Source organism: Aulonocara sp. 'chitande type north' Nkhata Bay, linkage group LG15, assembly GCF_057382095.1.
Source record: "Aulonocara sp. 'chitande type north' Nkhata Bay isolate Kocher_YH1m ecotype deep benthic linkage group LG15, A_spYH_male_GT1.1, whole genome shotgun sequence".
Taxonomy (NCBI): domain Eukaryota; kingdom Metazoa; phylum Chordata; class Actinopteri; order Cichliformes; family Cichlidae; genus Aulonocara; species Aulonocara sp. 'chitande type north' Nkhata Bay.
The window spans coordinates 3,164,191-3,191,301 of NC_141358.1; the positions used below are offsets into that span (position 1 = coordinate 3,164,191).

General features: G+C 41.2%; 1 protein-coding gene across 7 annotated transcripts in view; it reads right to left on the reverse strand.

The window, feature by feature from the left end:
* Positions 1–27,111, reverse strand: part of nrxn3b (neurexin 3b) — a 323,392-nt gene that overhangs the window by 204,538 nt on the left and 91,743 nt on the right. For all 7 annotated transcript variants that reach the window (XR_015125118.1, XR_015125117.1, XM_086264903.1 and 4 more), the window contains 2 exons: positions 22,153–22,591; positions 12,017–12,400 (listed from right to left, as the gene is read on the reverse strand). Coding sequence is in view for 5 of the 7 variants with exons in the window: in XM_086264903.1 (XP_086121029.1) it covers positions 12,017–12,400; positions 22,153–22,591 (823 nt within the window). In the remaining 2 variants the exon portion in view is untranslated. The remainder of the gene's footprint in view (positions 1–12,016; positions 12,401–22,152; positions 22,592–27,111) is intronic.

The following is a 27,111-nucleotide window of genomic DNA, read 5'->3' on the forward strand; positions in this document are numbered from 1 at the left end:
TAAATGATGCGAATCAATTACCACATCCACGACCAGCGAGCCTTTACTGCTTTATGTGAAACAAAACATCAGATGATGCCCTTTCAGGCAAAAAAATACTAAAATTAAAAAATAAATAAGGAAACAGTCCGACTGGGTCTTTTAAGTCTAGTCATCTATTTGAAATGAAAAAAGCATGTCCTATCATTAAAAAATTTAATCATCTGCACAGAAACAGTAATTCCCACATCATAGGTACGAGACAGGGGTGGGCGGGCCCCAATATCGACGGTATCGATACTAAAGCAATGAGATCGATATTGCATTTCTATCTATGTGTTAAATACGCTGAGTTGTGTTAAATACTTTATTTGGAAATGAGAAAACAGATTTCAAACATGCGCCACTAAAAAGTGTTTGAGCCTTCTGTGTTGACTATCACATTTATTTGAGGAGCTATTTGGGTAGCCGACAGCAGCGGTCCCCAAGTTGTGCCACAGACCGGTTTATGTCTGACAATATTTTCACGCACCGGCCTTTAAGGTGTCGCGGATAAATACAACAGAATAAAATCGGCACTGGTATCAAAAAAAAGAAGATTTATTCATAACACACGGGAAAAGACCCAAGGAAACCGAGTTAACGATAAAAACCCTGAAAGCCATGAATTTCACACTCAAGCCTCAACTTATGCGGCTCTTGTTCACTAATTATTGTGGAAAGTAACAATCACAGTGATTTAGTGGTCGTTAAAATGTGTTCGGAACTAGCAAACTAATGATGACTCATCTGAAAAATGACGACACAGTGCTCTCTGCTAAAAAAGCTGCCTTTATAGGTTAAATCCATCGGTATGTATCAGCAATACCGGCTCTGTATATACTTTGTGTCGGACGTCTACCGCAATTTGCAGATTTGCACGGCACTAGTCTACCACCATTCTTAATTTGCCAGTGTTTCCAACATATTCCGCCTGTTTTGTATTTTTAGCCTCATCCTCTTCTCGTTTTTATCTGTTTATGTATTTACTGCCATCCTCCTTTTTTTACCCTTCTTCTATGAGCTGGCCAGTTAGTCAGGGCAGACCTTCAAGTGTCATTTTCTCTCTCTCTGCTGAGATAAATGTCCTAGCAAAGGTGCTCATCACCCATTTATGATGAGAAGTAGGGGCAGCAGGGAAAGGCACGAGAACAAACAAGATGACAGGAGGTACCAGTAGAACAGAAGAGAATGGGATTGGACCTTTTTTTAACATCTCTTCTTTCAAAAGATAGAAGAGAACTTAAATTATTTTCACTTCAAGTGACATAACTGAGGGCATTGCAGAACCCTTAATCATGAATCCCTCCTCTTACTTCTAAAGACTTCCTTATCCTTCTGTGTTTGGGTGGATATCTACTTTCTTACACTGGAAAGGTATCTCGAAGGCTCCTAGTTGTACATCTCATTCTATCTCACTATGCGATAATGGTTTCCTCCAAATGCAGACAGCTAAACTAAAAAAAACTGCTGAAAAGGTGAGTCACTGTTTAGTGCGTACTCAGACAGCTGCACAGTTATCGACCTTGAAGAGATGTTCTTTTATTCAAACCAAATCGTCCAGCATTGGGCCGAAGTTTTCTATTGCGAGCATCGACGCACGCTGCCATTCAGAAACGTGACCTTGGAGATTCACTAATTTCCCCCCGTTCTGCAACAGTAAAGGCACCGCCCTCCCCAGTGTTTTATCCGACTGAAGATTTACAGACTCTTCAGGTCAAAATCCACACATGTCATATCTATTTTGATGTCGGCCATTTTACTTTAGGTTCATGGCAGCAACTTGAAAAATTGGAGAAGAAAGAAATGTCGAGTAAAAAAAGAAAAATTTAGAGGACGGTTTTCAGGAGAAACCATACAAAACTCAAAGTGTTTTACTGATAAAAGGTAAAAAAAAACAAATAATAGAGAAACCTTTAAAAAGCACTGAATGCATTTATAATGGCAGGCATGTAAAAACACTTTTGTAAAACGCTCAGGAGGCACTTCAAATATTTACTAGTACTTCCCTTCAATTAATACAAAATAAGAAGTTTTTTTTCCATCTATGATAAAAAGTTACAGACATGCTGTTAACTTCTGTTTGAAACAGCGAGCTGTTTCTCCGTCCATTAGTTTGAAACGTTTTGGAGTTTAAACACGTCTCTGCTGCCACTTTAAATATAAAAGTAGCACTCAATCACTTCTAATTACGGAAAATTTGAAAACATGGCACTACTGTACCTGCATGTTGTAGGGTAAAAATGAAGGGTACGCTTTAAATTTATATTTCGTCCCGAGGCTTTGATGGGAACACATATTTAAATATGCTGGTAGGTGTCAAAAAAAAGATCAGAGCTTTAAAAATATGCAGAAGACGCAGATTAATATGGCAGAACAAGGCCTCATATCTGTATAGCATATCCATAATGGTGCAGTGATTTCTCTTTCTGTCTGCTTGGATTTGTTGTACTGTATAAACACAGTGTGCATAGGCTAGGTTTGACATATGGAATCAAAATCGTATGTGGCAGTAATTGGTACCTGACCTCAAGAAATTATTCACACAAAGGCAGTCTGGCAATTATGCAAGGTCTATTATAGGGCTCGAGGATTAAAGAGACTTTCAGATAGATTTTTTTCCCCTCCCTCTGTGGGTGGAAAAGGCGTTTAGACAAGCATTTAAATTATGCCACTCTAACACCAGTGGAAGCGGCATTTAGCATAGCTGAGAACCGAGCTCATCTGAATACAAATGGCTTTGGGAAAGATTTTTTTTCTGAGTGCAGAGATGATGCAGCAGGAGATCGCGGCCTGTTTGGAACCGTATATTCCCGTGACGTCTCTGTATCATCTTAGAAACAGACAACACTGTGAAAGACACAATAGAAAACAATCGTCGATTTAGAGTAAACTATTCACGATGAATGTGCGTGAAGATCTGCCACCATCACCCTCACTGGCCTCTTTTTACCGAACACGCAACGTCTCTCATCCTGATTCTGACATTCCAAAAAGTTGACATTAAAAATTAACTTTGATGATGTCAATAGTGTTGCAAGAGAAAAAAAAGGGGGTATTGCTGCATCAGTTTGATTATTATTAGTGGGCATCAGTGAGAACTGCAGCTGTCTGCTAATTTTCTTTTACTGCAACATTTTGATACTTTGTAACCCCCAAACAGGGCTGTATGCTGATTGGCTGATTGAAAACTTTTTTTCTGCTGCCTCCCCTCCACCCTTTTCCTTCCTTAGATGGAAATGAGTGTTTATTTTATACATGTTTTTGATTGGCTATTCGCTGTGTGACCTCAAAGTTATGGAAGCAGCGGCAATAGTTTAGAAAAGTAAATCTACTTGAATCTGTGCAAATCTTGAGCACAACACAGAACATTTTTAGCCTTTGCGCATAACCTAAAAGGTAAAAGAACGTAACATCACTGCCAGGTTGCAGAATTTCATACTGAAAGGTGGCAACCATCAATGTCACCCGGTTGACATTCTGCAATTATAACCTGTGATTAAACTGTAAAAGCCGTGTGGCAACCCATTATTTCACTGCCACTATGAATGAACAGCGAGGAAAGTGAGCAGGTAATTGCACAGCCTGTGTGTTCTGGTGCTTCGGTCTTTCTGAGAACCGGTGTGATTGCTGTCATTAAGTTTAGGCAGTAATGTAATGACAAAAAAAAAAAAACTTCCCTAAATGGCAGCATGAGGACCAACTGAGGACAACTCCTTCAGCGTGCCTACAAGTTAAAGAGTATTAAATTCAAATAATTAAACAACATGCAAATTATGTTTTTCGCCTCCGGTGAAAACATTAGGAAAGAGGAAGCTCGTGCTGTGCTGAGTGATGTATTGACTGATCTGCGGTGGACACACTTCCAGCCATCAGCTTGGGCCTGGAGCCATCGCTACTCTTCTGTACTGACAGTTGGGAAAACACAAGCACTTACTGTACGTGGGCGGTGGCATCTTGTCAGGGAAAATGCAATATGCATTAGACACAATCCAATCTGTCTCCAGTGGATTGATGTGTGTTTGTGTGAGTGTATGTGTGCGCTTCCAACTGGCGTTCGCTGTGTATTCGTGTGCGGCGCGTGTGTGTGTGTGTGTAAATGCAGCAGAAAGACAGAAAGCGGAGAGTCTCGGTGGGATCACTTGGCGCTTGGCTGGCACACCATCAGACAAACACACTTCATTACAGGCCTATTTACCTGATTAACTGGGCTACTTTATCAGCTGCACAGCACTCTGCAACACACAACTGTCAGCAGCGCCCCGGCTCCCTAAAAGCTCCCCTCCCACACCCACACAAACAGACCCACACTCAAACACAAAACCTCCACTTACCGACTGACTGTTTGGATGACTGACTAGCTTGCTGAAACAAAGCCTAAGATGCCATTCTCCTTCGCTCGGCAGACTCAGAGGATGACATCAAATATACCTCCCTGTAGTCTTGAATTAATGTCACCTCTTACAAGTTAGACTCAAATACGACCTGAATAATCTGTTGTGCTAGAGTTTTCCTTATGGGGAATAACATTTGGGTAACCTTTTCATGTAATGGAATGTAACAATCAAAAAGAAATAAAGCCTCGAGCTGTCTCCCAAAGACGGGAAAGAGGACAAAGCCCACCTTGAAACATTATTATTACAGGAGGGTAATGATTTCCTTTTTCCTCTTTGCTTTCTGTGGATCTGACTGCAGGCGAGAAGAAAATCATTTCTCAGCATCAGTTTTAAAGCACTACACCAAACTAAACCTGCACGCCCGATTCAACCCAATTAGACATTTCCCACGCAGCAAGAGCTAAGTTACAAAAATAACTTTTTCATGGTTTGGCAAATGATTAAAGCTGGCACCGCAGATGAATAAAAGTAGTCTAACAAAGTTTAAAAAAAGAAGAAGAATTTCTTCTTATTCTAAGGGTGAACCATTTTACTATGCCTGTATTTAAAGCAGGATCAGCGGTGTAGGATCTGGTTAAAAGATTACATGAGAGTCTTTTGAGGCTGATTTTCTAAAGATTTAAATAAACTTAAGGCTACAAGTCACACTAGGGAAAAGAGTGACTGGAGACCGTGGCACAAGCAAAATTATTGTGACTATCTGCAATGAACTAGCGGTCTCATTGCGTTTGAACTGATTACTCTGAAGACGGGGACCGTGTCTTTGAGGACACGCAGTCTTCAAACCCCTCTTGGTTTATCAAGCTGTCTGCTAATCTACACACACAGAGCATTCACATTAACTACTTACATTTAGAGTCCAGCCTGAACCTCACCAATTTCCTCCACAAACAGTGATGTAGTTGCTGCAGTTCAAAGTTCAAAACGATTTTTATATGTGAATGTAACCAGAATACAACCACTTGATTCAAGTTGCCTCAAAAGAGATGCTTAACAGACGCGATGTGTTTGGCACAGAGTGAATCAGATTGATTGCAATGTGTTGGCAATCTGTCTGCATTTATAAATTAGATAACAGTATTTGCAGACCTTCACCAGTCTGTCTGAGAGTGACTGCAGTCTGCAGCCCCAGCTGGGCAGTGATTGTTTGGACACAGGTTAACTCATGACCTGTGGAACGTGCCCTGTGGTTAAAAGTGGTTTCTGTCTTCTACCTATAAGAGGAAGCTACACCTCCAGAGCATCCGGTGAACGCTGTCCTAATTTTGTCACAACCAGTCACACTTTCTCTCAGTTCAGTAGGAAAGTTTGGACAGTGCTCCTTGATGCCAAATTAAGATCGGCCAGGATCGTCAGCTTGCCTAGCCCGAAGCAAGACTCTCTTTTTTCTGTTTGCCATGCGTGTCTATAGAGGCTGCACCAAGCCAAGCGGCCCCATTTGAATTTAGATCACAGGAAGACAGTTGCTGGCAGGGGCAAGCTCCTGGTCACAGCCCATATGATGGGGCCTATCAGGGCTACGGCCCTGTTACTACACCTGCATACTGTTCGGCTTTGGCGCTGCTTGGCTGGCATATACAAACATGCATTCACACAGGCCTACTGGAGTTAATCATAATAATGGATGCAAATATATACAGTGTGAAGACACAGAAACATATGGTCACAAGAAACTGTAAATGATGAGACTTAAAGCTTTTTATTCATCATATTCACACACACACACACACTCTAGCTACCATGCTGACACTACATCTGTTTGTGCCATACCACGGCAAGCCTCTGATCACAGGCGCTGTCATGTCTCATGGGCGAGGTTAAAGCAGATTTGCCAAAAGGTGGGAGTATATGTGGGGGTGAAGAGAGAGGGAAGTGATAAAATGGGAAATGCGGAAGGTAAAAGAGAAGGAAGAACATCAAGAGAGAAACAAGAAAGGGAACAAATATGATAGGAAAACGGAAACAAAAAAACAGATAAAAGGCAGAAATCATCTGTATACTAAACCCGGCACTGATACTAGGTAGAAAGCAGCAAGCAGACAGCAGTGCTGTTGTCTGTTAATGTCGCCTGGTACGATCTTTGATCTCCTCAAAGAGTCTAAAATATCTGTCAGGTTGCATTTTCGTTCTAGTAAACAGAGCAAGAAAATTGCCTGCTTTTTAGCTCCCGGTGGAAGAGAAGGAATTACACGGAGCGATGTGCTCCATTCAATACAACTGTGATGAAATCATCGTGAGACTTTCATTTCTGATGATTCCATTATTTGAGATCCAAAAATATAATCAGCGAAAAATGGGCTGAAACTACTTTCATGGGACCTGGGTTTTCCTCTGCTAAAAACCATCAGTGGTACATAAGGAGGAGGTTTTCCACTTCCACCCGTGGTGCTGCAGAATACTTCCACAAAGAATTAGTTAATCAGTAAAACAAAATCTGTCACGGTCCTGGGGTTCTGTGGAGTTTTGCATTGTTAGCTATATACTGCAGTTTGGGTTTCCTGTTTAAAGGCTTCGTTCTTATATTTGGATCCAGTTTCCATTATTTGTTTTTAACCCCCTAGGACCTGGCATCTACATATGTGGACATCACATTTTGGGTTATTTAGACCAAAATACTCAATTTTGCTCTACAAGGGCCTGATATCCACTTACGAGGACATTATATTGCTACTGTTCTACCGAATAGCCTCATATGTGGCTCAAATGTTCTTAGAAACAAAAATTAGGTAAAAAACAAAATCTGGTAATTCTTTGTTTTTACATTCATCGGGACCCAATCAGCCCAAATATCAAAGAGAAATTAAAAATGCATGCAGTGGAAGAGTTCGGGTCTTAGGAGGTTAATTCATGTTTTTTCAACTAACATGCTGAGCTGTAGTTTCTAGTTTTTATGGAGTGCTGGATGGTTTACTCCCCTAATTCTTTTTTCCAATTCTTAGTCTTAATTTAGCTTCAGTTCCTGCACCGAGTTTGTTATTTCTGGCATGTTTCGTTCCCTCTGTGCTTCTTCCTTCTGTTTTTGCACCCTCATCTTTCAGCGTTCCTCTCTCCCTTCTTCATGTTTAGAGCGAGTTGTCTTGTCTTTGTGTTTAGCGATGTGTCTGTTAGGTCGTTTCCCATTTTTGACAGGCAGTCTGATTATCCTGATTACGTTCACCTGTGACCTGTTCCGCCCCTGTTTCTTATTTCCCATTGGCTTCAATATATAAATGGCCTGTTTCCCCTGCTTGTGTGCTACTCTCTAATTTGATTAATCCTTCTGTTTTTGGCTTTGCTTGTGTCTTGAACTTGCTCCTGTACTACTCCATTTTGCTGGTTGTTTCTGACCATCACTGTGCAGTACTGTTGGTCAGTAGTGATTAAAGTAACTTTTCTTTGATTGTGAGTCGGTGCACCTTATTTTTTTAACAAGAGAGCTGCAGTTAAGACGTTTCAACACTTGTGGCAAATGGGACTGAAGCTAATCTCAAAGTGTTTCTAGCACGTCAACAAGCTGCATTCAAAACTGGATCTTATCTAAAACAATCCGTCGCATTTCAGATGTTAATACAGAACCAGAGGGAAAAAAGTGGAAGAAAGTGGCTTCTTCTGTTGAGACCACACGGAGGCGATGAATAAACGTTGCCCTTCTTATCGTCACATACCCAAATACACATGAATCTGTTCAGCTGCCTGGCTGGAGTAAACTGACTGTGCTTCCCACCACCGGTGCATTACGACAGTCATTATCTGAGAAACCTGTGTACATACTTTATTGATTTACCCAACTCTGACTTTGCTGGTGTGAGAAGTCTCTGACTTCAGGAGTTGAAATCTATTTGACTAAAATATCACAAAACAAAAGTCTGAGGCTGATTCCAACAAACAAAAGACAAGCTTATTTACATTAGATGGAAAAGTCACAAGCAAAGGCCAAACATTGTGATGTAAATGCATAAGCCTGGTTACACTCCCTGGGAGAGTGCTGATCTTTATCATTTCACCCTTTGTCTCATCACACACGCGCACTTCTCCGCTGTACTGTATAGCGTGCTTGAGATCAATAGCGAGCGCCATGTGCAAATACATCTCAGTGGTTGTTTGATATTGTCACCGGGGAGCTCCAGGGTCTGCTTAAAAGCATGGAGGAGAAGGAAAATAAATTCCTCTACCAGCATGACTAATATAATCCCATTCAGTCTAAAGTGTCACGCATTCATTTTGAGAAAAAGAAAATACCTCATGCCGTTTCAAGCCCAACATTTCAAATCAAAGGATCACTTAAATCAAGGGCTACTGTTTTCTAAACAGGCAGATGTATTCTTTTCTTCAGTGTGAGAATATGCAGTAGTAGACCGTCTGCTAACATCCACGCCTTGAGAAATGATTCTTTTTTTTTTACCACTGATGTAATGAAGAGGCTTTAATGTGACTGTGACCTCCCATGTTTAGCCTGCAGCTAAAGGTCAAACACGAGTATGAAGCCACAAAACCTAAAAAAGAACAAGGAGCTCAAATCAAAGGAGTTCCTATTCAAAACAAACAGTGAGCACTGCAGAGGACCTAAATGCAATAATTCACCTTTAGGGAGTAACACTGAGATCTGTCTTCACTTTGACAGCTACAAATCAAAGCTTTCAATTTATTGCTCAGCCTTCTCTACGGCCCTTTACCTGTGGTCGCGGGCTTTGGTTAGCGACTGAATGAATTAGATCACTGATACCAGCAGCCCGAGATGAGACTCCTCTGCGGGGTGGCTAGCCTCACTCAATATGAGAAAGTGAGCCGCAAACTGAGAGGGCTACAGTATCGAGCTGTGGTGCCTCTGCACTAACAGGAGCTCTGGCTGACATGGTTCAGGCCAGACCACAAGGACAACACACTGTGTGGGAAGGATGTCGAGGCAGCTCTGTCCATGTTTTTACCATTAAGACACCGATTTGATATAATTAGTTTTTGGGTTGAAATTTTCTCTACATCTGAAGAAAGACTGAGTTCTTAAGAGAAGGCTGGAGGAATCGCAAGTAAACTGTTTTTGTGTAGTACAATATCCAGCAGCAGGTCAGTGAAAGAAAAAGGAAAGACATAAAGATATACAGGACTCTTTAACCATGCTGGTTTGTGAAGTCCTGAAGTGGGTGAATATGACCAAGAACGACACTGCTCAATTATCTGTTCACCATAATTTACTAAATGATCATCACGCTGTATTGCAGGAGTCTGAAGACGCAGCTTTAAGGCTTTTCATGCACTGCCTTTCAGAAACAGATCCATCCATGTTTTTATGCAGCGTATGACTAAGAGTTGGGTATTGAGATATTTTGTGTTTGAGGAGGATGGATATCGACAGGCTATAGACAACAAAAAGGCAGAAAGCAAACAGTATGGACCAGAATTAAAAAACGGGAATCTGAACGCTCACCATCAGTGCACCTCAAAGCCGGTGATGAATTCTGCATTTACAAGAGCAGTGTGAGTTTCAGATGCAAACATTAAATTAACAGTATGGCGTAAAATGTTCATAACCTGAGATGTTTTCATTACTTATCACGATAACTTTAGCTTGTTAAGGTTAATGCAGTGAGTGGGCTGCTTATACAACACTGTGTGTATGTCGGAGATCATTGTATATGCAGCTGTACAGTTATTTGCTTGTTTGTTTGTTTTTTCATGATATTTGCTGTTGGCAAGTGTGAAGTTGGAGTGGTACTCTTAGTTGCCTGCTAATTAAAAAACTGGAGCACTAAAGGCCAAGATATCCTGACATCCTATTATGTGGTAGCTGCCTGCAACAAACAGCACTGCCTGATGCACTCAACGGACAAACAGTCATCAACAGTTAATGCTTATCTTTCAAAAACAACAAAAAACTTTAGTCTCCAAACCCAAGCCATGAAAATCCAAATGATACCCTCAAGGAAAAAAGCTCCACAGCCAAAACAGACTGCATCATTTCAACTGTTTTGGAATTTGGTGAAGTGACATCGTTCTCACCAGGATCAGGAAACAAACCATTATGGAGTGGCCATGAAAAATACCTGTTTCAGCTGCTGTGTGTGTTGCAGTCCAACATTATCTCAAATTCTAGCAGCATAACACATAAAGATGATGCATTCACTCAGTCATAACAGCATCAGGAACATCACCATGTCATTACACCTCAAGCCTCACTATTTAACCCCCCAAAACAATCCACTGCTGAACAGTGTAAAGCTTTGTTCTCAGGCAGACCTGCTGAGTTGTCAAACAATGGCAAACGGTCTGCATGAATGCAGAGATATGACAATTATGAAACTGATGTGCGGGAAGGAGCAGAGCAGGACAAAGACGAGTGATAAGTTTTCTTCCCGAAGGTTTAAGGTGACAGAAGTTCACTGACTGAGTGGTTTTTAGCCAGGCACAGCTGGCTTCACACATCTGGCTTTTTCTTTTCCCCTTTTTTTGTGCAAATAAAACATGACGGACGTCCACACTACGCCAGGCGCAGCAGTCGGACTAGCACAAGGTTAACTCGATGAAAAGAGCCAGCTCCCACTGGAATTTCACCTCTTTCACATTTCAACATTCTCCACATTACTGCAATGCAAAATTTACTTTTGCAGAAAAATTATTTATGATAGTACATTATTGAATATTGATCTGTCTTTTCTAACTCTGAGCTACTTTATGATTTCTTTTTTGTAAACATGCAGTATCAGCAACAAAAAAGGGAACAAATTTCTGTCTCCACCTGAATGCATTTTCCAAACCAATGACTACAAAACAGACCTACATCTACATTGGGTACATTTTGATTTCCCCCCTTTGAATGCGTTAATCAGTCAATACTGTCCCACATGCTACACTCACACCTAATGCTGGCTTTAAGCACCTACTCTCTAGATGCTCATTATCCGTCATACACGTACGATTCTTTACGGGCCTCGAGTTCTTGGGAAAGTACTTAAATCTCTCCACTGAATCCTGAAAATCTTTGTAAAACAGTGAAAGAGTCAAGAGCAATCTGAACAATAGTCCAATAATATACTCTCCCACAGCTTGGAGTGTCCCTATTCTTTCCATCTCATAAAACCTTTATGTGGCCAAGCTCTTAAAACTCAGACAAGGAGAGCCCATTTCACCAACTGGGAAAAGTTCAATTTCTCTCTAGAATCTTTCCCAGGAAAGAAAATGCTTGAAAACCCTCCTATTAAATCTTTCAGCAAATCCTTCCATAAATAATGTGAACCAAGTGTGCCAAGTCACACTTCTGTTGTAACAGAGCGCTGTCCACACCCTTAGAAAATCTATAGTTAGTAAGCAGCAGCTACACCGCCACCACTTTTCAACCATATTTAGAAAAACAGACAGAAAAGATACTTGAACTCTGCAAAGCTACTTCACTGTCAACCACTGCACCTTGTAAGATGCACAATATACTGTCTAAAAGCAGCAAAACACCGCTCCATAAGCTCACTGAAGAAATGGTTTTTAGAATATAGAAGGAGAGCTGAGTCAGCCGCATTAAAGGTCTTGTACTCTCAGACCGATAAACCCTCTGCCAAAGGCAGTAAGATTTTAAAATCATCACCATAAGACGCAAGACAAACAGTACGCAGAAAGTGGCTGGAAAGGACTCTCACCTCTCTCGCAGGTACTATCCCAAAAGCCGGTCCCGGTACAGTCACAAATGAAGCGGTTCCAGCCCTCCTTACAGACCCCGTTGTTCTTGCAGGGGTTGCTGTCACACTGTTTCCCCGTCACCTTACTACACGAAGACTTGATGCCGGTCATGTTCTGCGACTGAGCTATCTGCCGGATGTCCTTGCTGCGGCCATCGATGAACAGATCCCGAACACAGCCCACATAGCCGTAGTTGAGCATAGCTGTCCAGAGCTCAGTCGGGAGCACCAAGCCCATTCGGCTGTCAGGCAGACCGCCCAGATAAAGGTCCCCCTCCAGGTCCAGGATCTCATTTTCCCCGCTGGCTGTGAAAGGGGTCCGACGGCTGTTTACTGAAATGATGCCTGAAGGGGGGAAAAGGCGATTACTGACAAATAAAATATCATTAAATCAACTTGTGTTAGAAAAATGCTGGGGTATCCACTCTGACATGTTTCTTGGTGGTGTTTTTCAAAGCAGGCCTCGTATTTTACAGTCTAAGTGATCTGCCATGTTCTACTGGCTGACAAATAAAAACACTGCTTGCTTCAGCTACAGTTCTTGAACCCAAGTAACATCTATTACCTTTAGTCTATAGTTCTTTCCAGAACCTTTCAAAGAGACTGACAGTCATTTTTTTCATTCATCAAGGTGAGGACAGAGCTGAAAATGACAGATTTCTTTTTGTAATTTTGTACTTGAGCTTTAACAAAGTAGAGATGCACTCAGCAAAATTGTGAAAGATAGAAATAGCGCAGCACACCACCCCGTGCTAAAGATGTGGGCTGAGTAAGTGGAGGTGCAAACCTATGTTTGGCAGCCAAAATTGCACTGATCACAGACTTTAACAAGCTCTTCAGGGAAACTATTTGTGTCACCAAATAACAGAAAAGAAGGCTGAACGAAAAAAAATCAAAGAAAAAAACCCTCAAATCTGACAAAACTACTCGTCTCCTGGGAAAAGGTTACAGAGCAGGTCACTGTCTGCACCTGTGGACACTCAACGATCGCTCATATAGTACTGCCGAAAAACACTTTAGAAACTCCTCATTTCTTTTTATTTTGCAAGGACAAAAGGTGTAACGATTTATTGAAAGATGCACAAACATACGTGGAAAAACGGTGTTTAAGGCAGAAACTGTGTAAAAGCCTGAAAGTCAATATTTGGTATGACCAACTTTATTCTTCAACACAGTCTGAATGCTCTTAGCCAAGCTTTTATGTCACGTCTTTAAGTAGTCTTCAGGAACAGTTCTCCAGGCATTCAAAGCTCTTCTTTGGACATTTCAGCCTTTTGTTCTGTTCTCTGTCAGCATGATCCCACACTGCGTCAGTAATATGCAGGTCTGGGCACTGGGGAGGCCAATCAATGACTGATGGTGTTCCACTGTGTGTTTTTCTATCTACAGAAGCTATTGCCAGTCAGATGCATTCCAGATTGCACTTCAAGGTGGATCAAAATCTCATGATGTCATGGTACTGAGTCTGGGAGCCAGTGTTTGTGTTTTTCTGGGTTTTGTATATTCTTCGATTTAGTGTTTTCCATGGTTTAGTCTCTTGTAGTTCTAGCTCCCTACGTTCTCCTGTATTTAGTGATTTCTTGTTCCCAGATTTGTTACTGTGCCTCCTCCTGTGTTCCACGTCTAGTTAAGTTTTCATGTCTGCTCTTCCACAGCTCTGGTGTCTAGTCTGCGTTTCTGTTTTTGTTTCCTGTTTCCAATTTTATTTGGATAGTTCCTTGTCTTGTGTATAGTGTGTTCAGTTTCTGTGTGTGTGATTAGCACTAGCTGTGTTTCCCTCCTGGTTTCCATCCCCCTGGTTTTAGTGGTTTTTTTGCTTAGTTTTGTGAGTGTGGACGCTTCATCTCTTTGCTCTTTAATGCTTTGCTTCTTTTATTGATTTTATTGATTTTTATGCTGATTTTTTCCCTTTTTTCCTTATGAGGTTACCTGTGATAGCTTCTGGACACTCATAGATCATTAGGACTAAAGTGTTCTTAACAGAAACAGCAACATTTTTATAGTTACCTTATCCTCAGCGCTCCGTGTGTCTGTGGCCTAGACACAGCTGAAGCCTGATTACAGCGTCTGGGCACCGAGCAGCCTCAATAGCCTGGAAAGGGGCTAACCGCTAGGCTAACTAGCAACAAGATGCCTTCCCTCTCCACAGATGACTACCACAGCCTCCTGCAGAAGATTGCAGTACTGGAGACAAAAATTCATCGCTTAGAAGTAAACGTGGAGGTAAATGGACTGTGTGGAAATGAAACAACCTTGCCTTTGATTCAAAACAATGGCGATGAGCAAGCTAGTACACAGCTAAGGAGCACAGATAACATGACCAAGAAAGTAGACTCTGTGCATTATTATAAATCCTCAAGTGATAATCCCCCCTTGGACTGTCTTGGTGCAAAACCAAGACATAAATCATGTCTCCTGGAAGGGGGAGGACGTACCACAGGCAGGGCACAGCAAGCTGAATTCTCTGAAACCGACTGGCTTTCACTTCCTATGAGACAGAGAAGCTCTTCTACCCCTGTATACGGGAGGAAACAGGACTGGACAACCGCGAATAGGAAGAATAACAACAAACCTCCAAAACAACTGAATGTGAAACTGCAGAACAGATTTGCTCCACTATCAAAGGACCCTGGATCTATATCGGACAACCATCCATCTAAAAGCAGCGAAATAAGGTCTGAAAATCTGCTGAATAGCAAAAGACCACAGGGAAAGCTAAAGGCTAGGCCTGAAACTCTGATTGTGGGTGACTCTGCCGTAAAGGATGTACAAAGGATGTGCGGTAAGAACACTAAAGTCCTCTGCTTTCCTAACGATATGGTCAACAACCTGAAGGAGAGAATTCTTCAAATTGCAGATGAATATCCAACTGTGACAAACATTGTTCTGCATACAGGGTCAAACGATGTGTCCAAACAACAGTCGGAGGTTCTGAAACGGGACTTTATTGGATTATTAAATACTGTAAACTCTCTGAATGCAGCTGTATTCATCAGTGGACCTGTACCGCCGGTCAGAGGAGGAGACGAGAGATTCAGCAGGTTGTTTACACTGAATAAATGGCTTATATCAGTGACCACAACCCACTCAGTGCATTTTATCGACAACTTTAATATTTTTTGGGAACGCAGGCATCTGTTCAAAGCAAATGGATTTAATTTTAACAAGTCAGGGGTGAAACTGTTCACCTCCAACTTGTTTTATTCCATACGTCATCCATCTGTGCTTGGTGCCAAGGCTGAGATAAACGAGGAGTTATCTCATAAAGAGGAACAAACAGTACTCCAAGAACAGACAAAGCCCAGCAGAAACCTTGAGGAGGAGCTCCATTTGCCCCCACCCGGGAAGAGCCTCAGAAAGGAAAGACATCTAAGGCAAGAAGAGGGGTCCCTATTTGCCTCCAACTCCCTCAACAATACCAACGACCAGGACAAGGGACCACGACCTTCCCCAGTCCCCCAAACCCCTGACAGGCCATCACCCTCCTCCCCCTCCCTTTCTCCCTCCTCCCCACACCTGAAATTCACTGAGGAGATGATGGAGCGGGTCAATGCTGGGCTCAGATCTACCCCCCGTCCCAATCCCTTTTTGTCCCCCATAAACCCCCCACCAGAGCGGCCAAAGGTTCGCCATCGAGCCCCACCCTCAACAGAGCAATCGAAGTCACATTGCCCAGCCTCGCCCCCCTTAGTTCCTCTTCATGCCCTGTCTCCGCAGTCTGATATGTGATATGTGAAGGGTCTGGGCTGTGAGGATTATGGCAGTGGTGACTTTTCCCAGGAGAAGCTGGGACCCTGTTTACTAGAAGGTTTTAAAATTTCTGTACTTTTAGGTGACAGGAGACTTGTGGCCTGGTCAAAACACAGAGAGCTGCACTCTCAAAGATCTTTAAACATAGTAAACATACCTTGTGTGCCACAGACTGCTCCCAAACACGAGGGGACAAGTAATACCTCTAAAACACTTAAGTTGGCTTTATTAAACGTTAGATCTTTAGCTGGGAAAACATTTTTAATTAATGATTTAATCACTGAGCACAGCCTTGATTTTATGTTTTTAACTGAAACTTGGTTGGACCAAAGTAACAGTGGAGCTGTTCTCATCGAGACGACCCCTCCTAACTACAGTTTTATCAGTGAGGTCAGGGCGAGCAGGAGAGGAGGAGGGGTTGCTGTCTTATTTAATGAATCATTTCAATGTAAGCAGCTATCTCCTGGAAGTTTTCAGTCTTTTGAATATGTGGCTTTACAGCTGAAGGCCCCATCCAAAGTTGTGTTTCTTAATGTTTACAGGCCTCCCAAATACTGCACAGACTTTTTTAATGACCTCAGTGAACTGCTGTCTGTGATCTGTGTTGATTTTGACTGTGTAATTATTGTTGGGGATTTTAACATCCATGTGGACAACCCTCAGGACAAAGGGACTAAAGACCTGAGTAACACTCTGGGCAACTTTGGGCTGACTCAGCATGTAACAGAGGCCACACATAATAGAGGACACACTCTTGACCTACTGATCTCCAAAGGCCTGAGCATTTCAAAGGTTACTGTGTCTGATGTGGGCCTGTCTGATCATTACTGTGTTTAAAATCTCAGCCCACACAAATATATCAACAACAGTGATCACAAAACGGTGTATAACTGAACACAGTAGTGCAATTTTTAACCAGGTCTTCCCATTAACACCTGACCTGTCCAGAGGGTCAGTCAATGAGCTCGTCAATAGCTTCAATGCTAACATGTTAAATGTAATGGACACTATTGCTCCCATTAAGGTGAAGGTTATCTCTGGAAGGAAAAAGTCTCCATGGGAAACTCCACACTGGTGAAAAATGAAAAAAGAGAGTGTAGGAAAGCTGAGCGCAGATGGAGAAAAACAAACCTCCAGGTTCATTATGACATCTCTAAAGAGAAACTTCACAATTATAATTTACAGCTGAGGAGTGCAAGGAGGTCCTACTTCTCTGACATCATCACTAAAAACAGCCATAATGCTCGGGTCTTATTTTCTACAGTTGACAGGCTAACAAACCCTCCTGTGTCAGTGGCAGCTGAACTTCATTCGACCATGGCCTGCAATGACTTTGCCAAATTCTTCACAGAAAAAATCCAAAAAATTAGACAAGCAATTGGTACATCAACAGCAGATCCAGGATATGTACTGTGTCCACCAAAAAACTGTTTAAACATCATGAAACAGTTTCAACCTATTAACAGCAAAGACCTGGAGGACATCTTAGGTCAACTGAACTCCTGCTCCTGCTGTTTAGATGTCCTGCCAACAAGTTTTTTCAAAAAGGTCTCAAAGACTTTAGAGTCAGACCTGTTACAAATCGTCAACTTTTCTTTATTATCAGGTGTGTTTCCAGAATCACTAAAAACTGCTGTAATCAAACCTATACTGAAAAAGGACAATCTTAACAAGACACAAATGAACAACTACAGGCCGATCTCAAATCTCCCATTTTTAAGTAAGATCATTGAAAAAGCAGTTTCTCAACAGCTCAGTTACTTCTTAAAACAGAATAATTGCTACGATGCCTTCCAGTCAGGTTTTAGACAGAACCACAGCACTGAAACCGCTCTGACCAAAGTGTTTAATGACATATGTCTGAATACAGACAGTGGAAAAATGTCAGTCCTAGTTTTACTGGATCTCAGTGCAGCATTTGATACAGTTGACCACAACCTATTACTCAAACGACTGGAGAACTGGACAGGTCTTTCAGGAACTGTACTAAACTGGTTCAAAACATACTTAGAAAACAGGAAATACTTTGTATCAATAGGTAACTTCACATCTGAGCAGACAAGTATCACATGTGGAGTTCCCCAAGGTTCCATCTTGGGACCCCCTTCTGTTTAACATCTACATGCTCCCACTGGCACAGATTATAAACAACAACAAAATAAACTACCACAGCTATGCAGATGACACACAAATATATATCACAATGTCACCAGGAGACCGAGGCCCTGTACAGGCTCTTGGTAAATGCATTGAGGAAATCAATGACTGGTTGTGCCACAATTTTCTCCAGCTAAACAAAAACAAAACTGAGGTAATAGTCTTTGGTGCCAAAGAAAAACGATTACAGGTCACCAGAGAACTTCAATCTATACATCTAAAAACCACAAACCAGGCGAGAAATTTGGGTGTAGTGATGGATGCAGACCTAAACTTAGAAAAACACATTAAGACAATAACAAAGTCAGCTTACTATCACCTCAAGAATATTTCTAGGATAAAAGATCTGATGTCTCAACAGGACCTGGAAAAACTAGTCCATGCATTCATCTTTAGTAGGCTTGATTACTGTAACAGCATCTTTACAGGTCTACCTAAAAAATCAGTCAGACAACTACAGCTCATTCAGAACTCTGCTGCTCGAGTCTTCACTAAGACCAAAAAAGTGGACCACATCAGTCCAGCTCTGAGGTTCTTACACTGGCTGCCTGTCCGTCAGAGGATAGACTTTAAAGTTCTGATGCTGGTCTATAAAGCTCTGAATGGTTTAGGACCAAAATACATCAGTGACCTCCTGACCCAGTATGAACCTTCCAGATCCCTCAGGTCATCTGGATCCGGTCTTTTATCAGTTCCCAGAGTCAGAACCAGACACGGAGAAGCTGCATTCAGCTTTTATGCTCCTTATATCTGGAACAAACTCCCAGAAAGCCTCAGATCAGCTGAAACACTCAGTTTATTTAAATCCAGGTTGAAGACTCACCTGTTCTCAGCTGCATTTGAATAAAGCACCAAATCCACACTTTTAAGCTTAAATTTCAAAACTTACATTTAACTACTGATTTTATCTACTGTTCTGATTTTATCTGTTTTGATTTTATATACTGTTTTGTTTGTTTGTTTGTTTGTTTGCTAATTAGTTAGTTAGTTTATTTGCTTGTTTTAATCAATTTTAAATCATGCTTTTTATTTGTTCTTGTTTCTAATGTCTCTGTAAAGCACTTTGAATCACCTTGTTGTTGAATTGTGCTGTACAAATAAACTTGCCTTGCCTTGCCTTAGTTTCCCCAGTTTGGTTTGAAATCCGTGTTTTTGTGTTTCTGCCAAAATAAACGGTACACTTTCAATTTAAAATAAGATTCTGTTTCCATCGTCTGCCTTTGGGTTCACATCTATCTAATCAGCTGGAGGTCAGATGCATCAGGTCCTGTGTGAGGTTTTTGCTGGATTTTCCTTTTCTTGAGGATATGACTTTCAGATACGACTCATCAGCAGCAGATACCCTTTAAGGCCAGCCACTTCTTCCTCCACTTGTTATTTTGTAATAACAGTTATTTGAAATAACCTTGCCGGTGCAAAAATACCATTATATGCCTGTCAAACTGTGTAATCTTTCTTTCAACTAAAGAAATGAGGACAAATTATGTGTTTTTGTGGCAGGCTGCTAGTAACAAAGTGCCTAAAGATTTAACACTGGTTCTTTGCTGCGTTGTCCTAGCAATGGGTCCAGAGGAAATAGATCACATTTTACAGCTGCACTTTAATGCAACAGGTGAAATAACCCCTGCAGTCACGAGACACTCTTTTTGTGCTGTGGTAGACTGTGTTATATTGTTCATGTTATTTTCCTCACACTTCAGATCTTTTCAAGTTAACATTTGGTGTTAGACGTACAAATAACAAACTCAAAGGTAAGCAAAGAGAATCTGGTTTGTCTCCCAAATTATAGACTTTTCTGTGTGTGTGTTTTTTTTAAACTCCATAAAAATCCCCCAGATTGCTCTGCGTGTCTATAAAACATCATGCATACATAATGTCATTACCCAAGGCCATATATTCATATTTTATGTCAAGATTTTTAATTATTTTAACACTTTTATGACCTTATTCGATGATTATGAACTTACAGGAAGAAATAAACAGGTTCATTAGCTCTTTTTCTACTACACTGCCTCTACCCGCAGCTCATTATCAGCTCTTTTTAATGCGAGGGACACAACAGATGAAAACATCACTTTCACTACAAAGCCTAAACTTGGCTTGTCTGAAAGTGGTGCACTGTGAGTTCTCACTTTATGTTATATTCACCTTGCCGTCCTTCAGAGAGAGATCCTGGATATAGCTCTTTGTGGACAGAAAATTAAATTCACTTGCAACTCCTATTAACATTTCACTCAAGCCACAAGTGTGATTATGGCTGTTCTTAACCATCCCTCAGTCTGGTATCCATATATCTGTCTCATTCCTCTTTTTTTCCCCCTGAAAATCCTACTTTTTACTCTGCTATCGCACTGGGGGCTGTGCCGGTGATTAATCAAAGCAGCGAGCTCTGACACATGGCTAAATTGGCTGCTCTAATCTGATATATAACATGGGCTGTAATGCCGTCTAACACAACCAAGTCCTCTGGAGGATCTCACCTAATGCAGAGATTGTGTTGGGTTCGGAGCTCAAGGCGAAAGAAGTTTCGAGCCCCTTTCTCTAATATAATCTTCTTCTAGTACTTTCTGTGTATTTGCCCATGTTATGAGGTCAGAGAACATCCAGATAGCGGTAGGTAAGAGGAAATGGACTCAGTAGCTATCTAGAGAGAGATACGACTTTTATCCTGGCAATAAATCAATGCTTGTATTAATATATTGAGATGGTTTCCATCATCTCGCTGTGGGGATGCAGGAAAAGCTGGAATACGTAGAATCACTGCAGCATTGCAACATTTGAGCTGGTATAATTCACTGTAAGTATGCACAAGTTGTATTTTTTGAAGCAAAGCAATTTCATTACATCAAAGCTAGTTTCACTAGTGTTACGAAGACTGTAGTCAACTGAGAGATAAATGGTTATGCAAATGAATTCATGTTTCCCTATTTGTAGTTGCTATTTTAGGTTTTTTAGTTTTTGTTTGTAATTGACTGAAGAGTGTGTCAGTTTTTGCAAAATGTGAGTGAACAGTCAAGCGAGCAGTTCTGCAGTTTTGGCCATGCTTTTGGATTTTGGTTGCATTTATGTTTCTGCACTGCTGTCAGATTCACTTTGTCCTGTTCATTTATATACACATATAATATATCCATGCTCTGTCACCTGCCGTTCTTCGTCTACTGTGCAGTCAAGCTTTCCAGTTGTGTTTCCAAGTATTTTTCCTTGTGTCATGTTCTGTCTCAGCATGTTCACTAAAGATTTGGATTTTATCCAGATTAACGTGACAAGAGTTTGTCCACGCCTTCGTGGGCTGAGTGGGTACCAATCAAGAAAGAAGCCTGTGCTCCAAAATCAACAGTTTTCAAGTTCGACTAAGCTTGAAGCTGGGTCTGTGCCATGAAACCAATGAATTTAAATGAACTCTACCAAATGTGCTAAGAAAAAAACAAATGAATATCCAGCCAGAATTATGCCAGAAACTTGTTCATGGCAAAAGTGTCTGGTGCTAAGTGACACAAATATCAGTGTGGATGTGTGTATGTATGCTTTTGACCCTGTGTGGAGTGGAGAAAATCCAAAATAAATTGAAAGAGTTGCTTTTCAAATTCATTAAAGATGTATGGCGTGCAGTCATTTCAGCCTGGAAAAAGCACAGTTCAAAGAAATCATTAGAATCCAAAAATCCAAATTCCATCCATGCCCATGGTGAGTGGATGTAAACTTGATGTCTTTGCATTAAAGATGCAATTTTGTCTTTAATTCTTTTGGCATTTTAAAAAGCTGACTACTGCTTAAAAATAGAAAAGTCCCAATAGCAATAGAACAAAACAAGATATGCTTCACTGTGTATTACATAAGTAAATATTGCACAGTTGCAATTCTCTTTTCTTCTGTATTTATTACTCTGTTTCTGACCATGTTTTAGTTCTCTGCCTATAAATTTATACTTTGTACCGTTCAGCCAAAGGCAACACGGTTTGAGCTGAAGCAGAAGTTCAATTTTTTTGACTGAAGCCATTTTTTTCTTGTGTATTTGTGTGTGTATCAGAGAAAACAGGACACCAGTGACATGGCAGGACCACTGTGCCTTCTCAAAGCACAGAGCTGATTTAACAGGGATGTTAAACATCTGTGAAAGTTCAGCACAGATAACTTAAAAACACAAAAACAGACATTTCAACCTTTATCCGTCTTTTTTCTTTCATCCTTACCTGAGCGACCATCTCTCTGGATATCCACATGATGCCAGGAGCCGTCATTGACCTTAGCCTGCGTTGCTTTGACCTTGATAGTCCCGGAGCCCATGTCTAGCAGCAAGTAGAGCCCTCCATCGAGCAACTCCACTGCAAAGAAGTCCACCTTGTTGTTCTTCTGGCCCTTCGCGTCCCTCCTGTCCTGAGGCTTACCGTGGGTGAAGAGGATCAGCCCGTTGGGTTCAGAGGTGCGGAAGTCGAAGGAGATGGAGCCCACGCGCTTGGTGTTCCATTTTGGCAAGGCCAGGTAGGATTCCGGGGTCTCGAAGTTGATGGGGTCGAGGGTGGGAACGTTTTCGCACTTGAAGACCACGTCACCCTGGAGCTTCATCTTGGGGTCGACAATGCGGGCGAGGCGGGAGAGCTCCAGGCGGATATCGTTGTTCTTGTACACCACCTGTGGAAGATATATGAGGGAAACGATCACCAAGAATCCTGTACGATTACTGTACTTTCTCGTCCTTTTTCAAAGCTTATTTCCAATGTTTCAGTATATGAAATGAATTGCAGTTCATTTCAAAGTGCAATAGTATAGCATCATGTTGACATTATTATATACTGCAAATTAAAGGGCAGCTGGATCATTAAAACTAATATATATGTAAAGCTTTGATTGTCTCAGTCATTTTTCTATTCCCGCTTCAATTCATCTATGACAAAAAGGAGATGCACGACTATTTCTTTTGGGCTTGATTGAACACCTACTCACTGACTGAACTGTGAGACGTGATGGCTAAATTATTAGCGAGTCATTTCTTGTAATATTCAAAAAGACCAGCCTTGATAAACCGAGGGTGAAACCCCACAGGAGGATCTGTGACAGTGTGAGAATATATCCAATATCATATTTATTTACCAGCAATAAATTTACACCAACCCTCTAATCCATCAAAGTAGAAAGCAGCGCCACATTATAGTCAAATACAACAAAATACCACAGATATGGGCTGCAGAATATTGTCAATTGGAATCCATTGATGCAGAAAATTAATGTTTTTTTTCCCTCTTTTTTTCTGAGGAGGAAGAGAGGCTTTTTCGGGTATATAGGGCAGTGTATGCGCAGGAAACAGCAACACTGTTAGAGCGAGCACAGCTGTCAGCCAACAGATTGTACTTCTGTGGGATTACTGATAATCCTGGAAGATTTGACAGTAAATCAACACAGGTGACCCAAGCGCTGAGGAGGACTGAGGAGGGGAGCGGGTGGGGTTGAGAGGGGTGTAATGTGTGTGTGTTTGTGTGTTAAGGGGGAGGCAACAAGCTCCAACAACAAGCTAGTGAGAACAAGGGCAGCAAACATGTCAAGACACAAGTAAAAAGGTCAAATAGGGTCCTGTGTGTGTGTGTGTGTGTGTGTGTGTGTGTGTGTGTGTGTGTGTGTCTGTGCAGATGTCAGTGCAGTTAATGACCACATGTAATCTCCTGAACATGAACACAACAAAATACGCTCACTGTCAAGCTTTGTTAATCCACTGGTTATGTACTGTTACAGGTGATTTGACTTTCAAATACACAGTAAAAGAAACCCTCTGAATTAAAAATGAACATTTATACAGAATAGCAAGAGAAAACAAAAGTACACTAACAAAGAAAACCAAAGCCAACTGGAACACAACGCAGCGATTTAATTGAGACGTTTACTGTAAAAATGAGAGTTCATGGGGTATAGACCTGTGGCTTTAACTTTCAGTAAGAACACAAACTGGAAAAAGGTGCCTGAGATACATTTTGGGAATACTGGTAGCCGCCAGTGCTACCCCTCAGCCTTTAGTAGATACACCTATGTTATCAATTTCAAACTCTGACTTATTGCATTCAAAATCTTGCACCGCCGGGCCGTCTAGCAGCGTGACAACAACACCCCCACAGCCTTTTACAGGTGAGGGTTAATAAGAGGTTTCTTAGATTACTTAAAACTACTCAAAAACTACTTGATAACCAGGCCCACCCAGTCTTAAATTTTCAATCTAATCAAAAGCAAAGGTTGTGTATTTGTTTTAAAAAATTATTTAAAAAAACATTAACAACACAGGCTGGTGGCTATAAATTGCAGATGCTATCTAGTCATATGCAAAGTGTTAAGGCCACTGTGTAACCCACCTGCCACTTAGACACAAACGTCAATAGCTAATAGGTACTAACTGCTTCCTAACAGCAGTTTTGATTATCTTATATGTCAATAAATACACTTATATAAATATGTAACTGGCAAAGAAATAATTAATATGTAATAACTGCGAGTAGTTTCAAACTGCATTTCTATTACTGCGCCCACCTTTGTGATGGAATGCTAAAAAATTGCAATGCAAGCAAAGGTACAAGTAACATGTATGAAAAATACATAAAAATAAAATCCAAATGCTTATCTGTCAAACACACAGTCCCCAGTACTTCCAATATAAAACAAATAAAAGCAAAAGCTTATAAGTACGAAGTATTTTCTAGAAACTGTTTGGTGCTTCAGACATGACTTAAACGAATGCTTTTGTGTACACTGGTTCACTGTCATGGCTTACTGGCACACTTAATGGAACTGGGCCATCGTTAATTAATCCCGTGCTTTTTTTTTCTCCTTTTACTGCAACATGTCAAAATCAGGTTTTTTGTCTCCCATCCTGCCAAAAACAAGAAAAAATACATTTCCTCTTTTAATTTGCTTCTGTATTTATTTCTTTTTGCATTAATGCCCCCGTTTACTTAGCCATGCTTTTATTTCTTTGCCAATTTATTTCCTCAGAGTTATTTATGTCTTTGTGCCTTTCTGCTTCACTACACAAACGAGGGAGAGTGTAATTCGAAGTACGCCACAGGGTCAAGTCCTCACGTATTGGCGGAACAGAAGTGAGCACGAAGAATGCATGGCATTTTATTTATTCTGGATGTTGGCAGCTTTGGTCCTCCGTACTACACAGAAGAAGGTTTAGGCAATAAATCAAACAGTAAAAAGCAATAAAGTGTTTGCATATGCTAAATATGCTAATATGACCCATGGCTTGGGGGGTCGTTTCTGCCCCCCACTCAGTTCTGAGAGATCTGAGAGATTTTTTTGTTTGTGTTTTTTTGCTCTCTGGTAATTATCAATCAGCAGCAGCAACATTTGTTGCTCTGCTGTACTTACCCAAGTAAATGCAACGCACGTTCTGAGATGATGATAAGCGCCAGATGAAAAATGGGGGATGATTTTGAATTTCTTTTTTTTTTTTTTATATTGAAATGCTGCAGCCGCCCTGTAGCTCTAACATATTTGAGCTTTAACCATCATTACTGATCTCTCTGAAACACTGACGTTTTTACCATGTTTTCGTCTGAAGCCCGATACCTTGGATTCCAATTCCAGCATGCTTAAGACCACTCTTGGGCAAGAGAACAAACTGAATATTACATGAAAAGAGAAAGAAGAAGAAAGAGGTGCTTTAATGCTACTCATTTGCAATGAAGAACTTTTTTCTTTAATAGTACAGGGATAGTGACTGTGCAGTTCTTAGATGTAAATTGCTCAAACTTGCCAAAGTTCCAAGGCACTATGTCTATATCTTTGAGAAATAACAAGTAGACATGGAAAGAGGAATTAAGCCCTGAGATTCCTTCAGGTTTCTATCCGAAGAACAACGGTTTGTCTTGTGCTCTGAAAACCTCAGTTTGTTTAACTCATGACTAACTTGCCCTCCGGCTTCATTTTCTTGACAGTGTGAAGTCTTTACAAACTCTCCGAGGCGCAGCGGTGTTGTTCGAGGGTGCGATAATCTTCCAATCAACCATCCCTGATCTGTTTTGGAATTATGATTTCGTCCGTCCCGCTGCAGGCTGATCGATAATGTAATCGAAATTTTGTTATAACAGAAGAATGGACTACTGCGGCTATACACGCTTCATCTTTCCCTTTGTTATTGCTGTGCTTTGTTACGCTATCTTTTAGCCAACAGCCTTATGGGGCTCATTCATAATGCACGCACAGGGGGACTGTAACAGCTCCATAAAGTCCAGATCCTCCACGGATTGAGTATTGATTGGGACACAGTAAAGCTACAAGAAGAAGGGTACAGAGCAAGGGTAGGTTGGTGGAAGTGTAAGCTTTGTGCACACAAACAGGCATGTGTAAGCGTGCATACGTGCGCGCGCGCACACACAAACACACACACACACACACGCTCTCCTCCCTAATCTACTTTAGATGAGTGCTCATGTCCTTTCGGCCCCAAACACAGCTGCTGTCAGCTGCTGATTTACCCTAGTGTTAATGAAGGAGCAGGATAATTCCAGTGAAGTGCAGTGAAGACACACAACAACATTCACACACTTACAAAGACAGCCTCGCAGGGGGACATGGCAATTTGTTCAAGTGTGCACACACAGACCCACAAAACCAGTACATTCTTTTGGATGTGAACAGATCCAAACGCACAAGCCGCCATGTACACAGACATGCACACAATCTGTTTGTCGAGATAGTCAAAGTGCAAAGCGGAAAGCAAACAGATGTTTTGTCACACGTGCATTTAACATAGGCAGCGTGCAAATGTAGCATTGTGATTCTCAAAGTAACAAAGCATGACATTTCTGAGACACGTCTTTCAAGAAATAATGAATTGGTGGGAGAGATATTTTATGATTTGGGCGAACCCTTAATGTGGCAAAACTGAGGCACAGCGCTTCAGTTTGTTGACATGGTGCATTATTCATTGCAGCATCCACAGGGAGGCGTTCCTGTTTGGGCTGTCACATGATCTTGGTCATGGAGTCATTACTGACCCTCCTGTTTAAAATACTGTCCTCTGGCTGCGTGCAGGGATGACATGACAACCATACAAATGATGGTAACACATATCACATATTATCATAAATAACTGTGCAGTTGTCCTTTTTTTGCAGTGCATACCGTTCTGCACCAAGCACTCGTATTTTACTGTAATTTTAGTT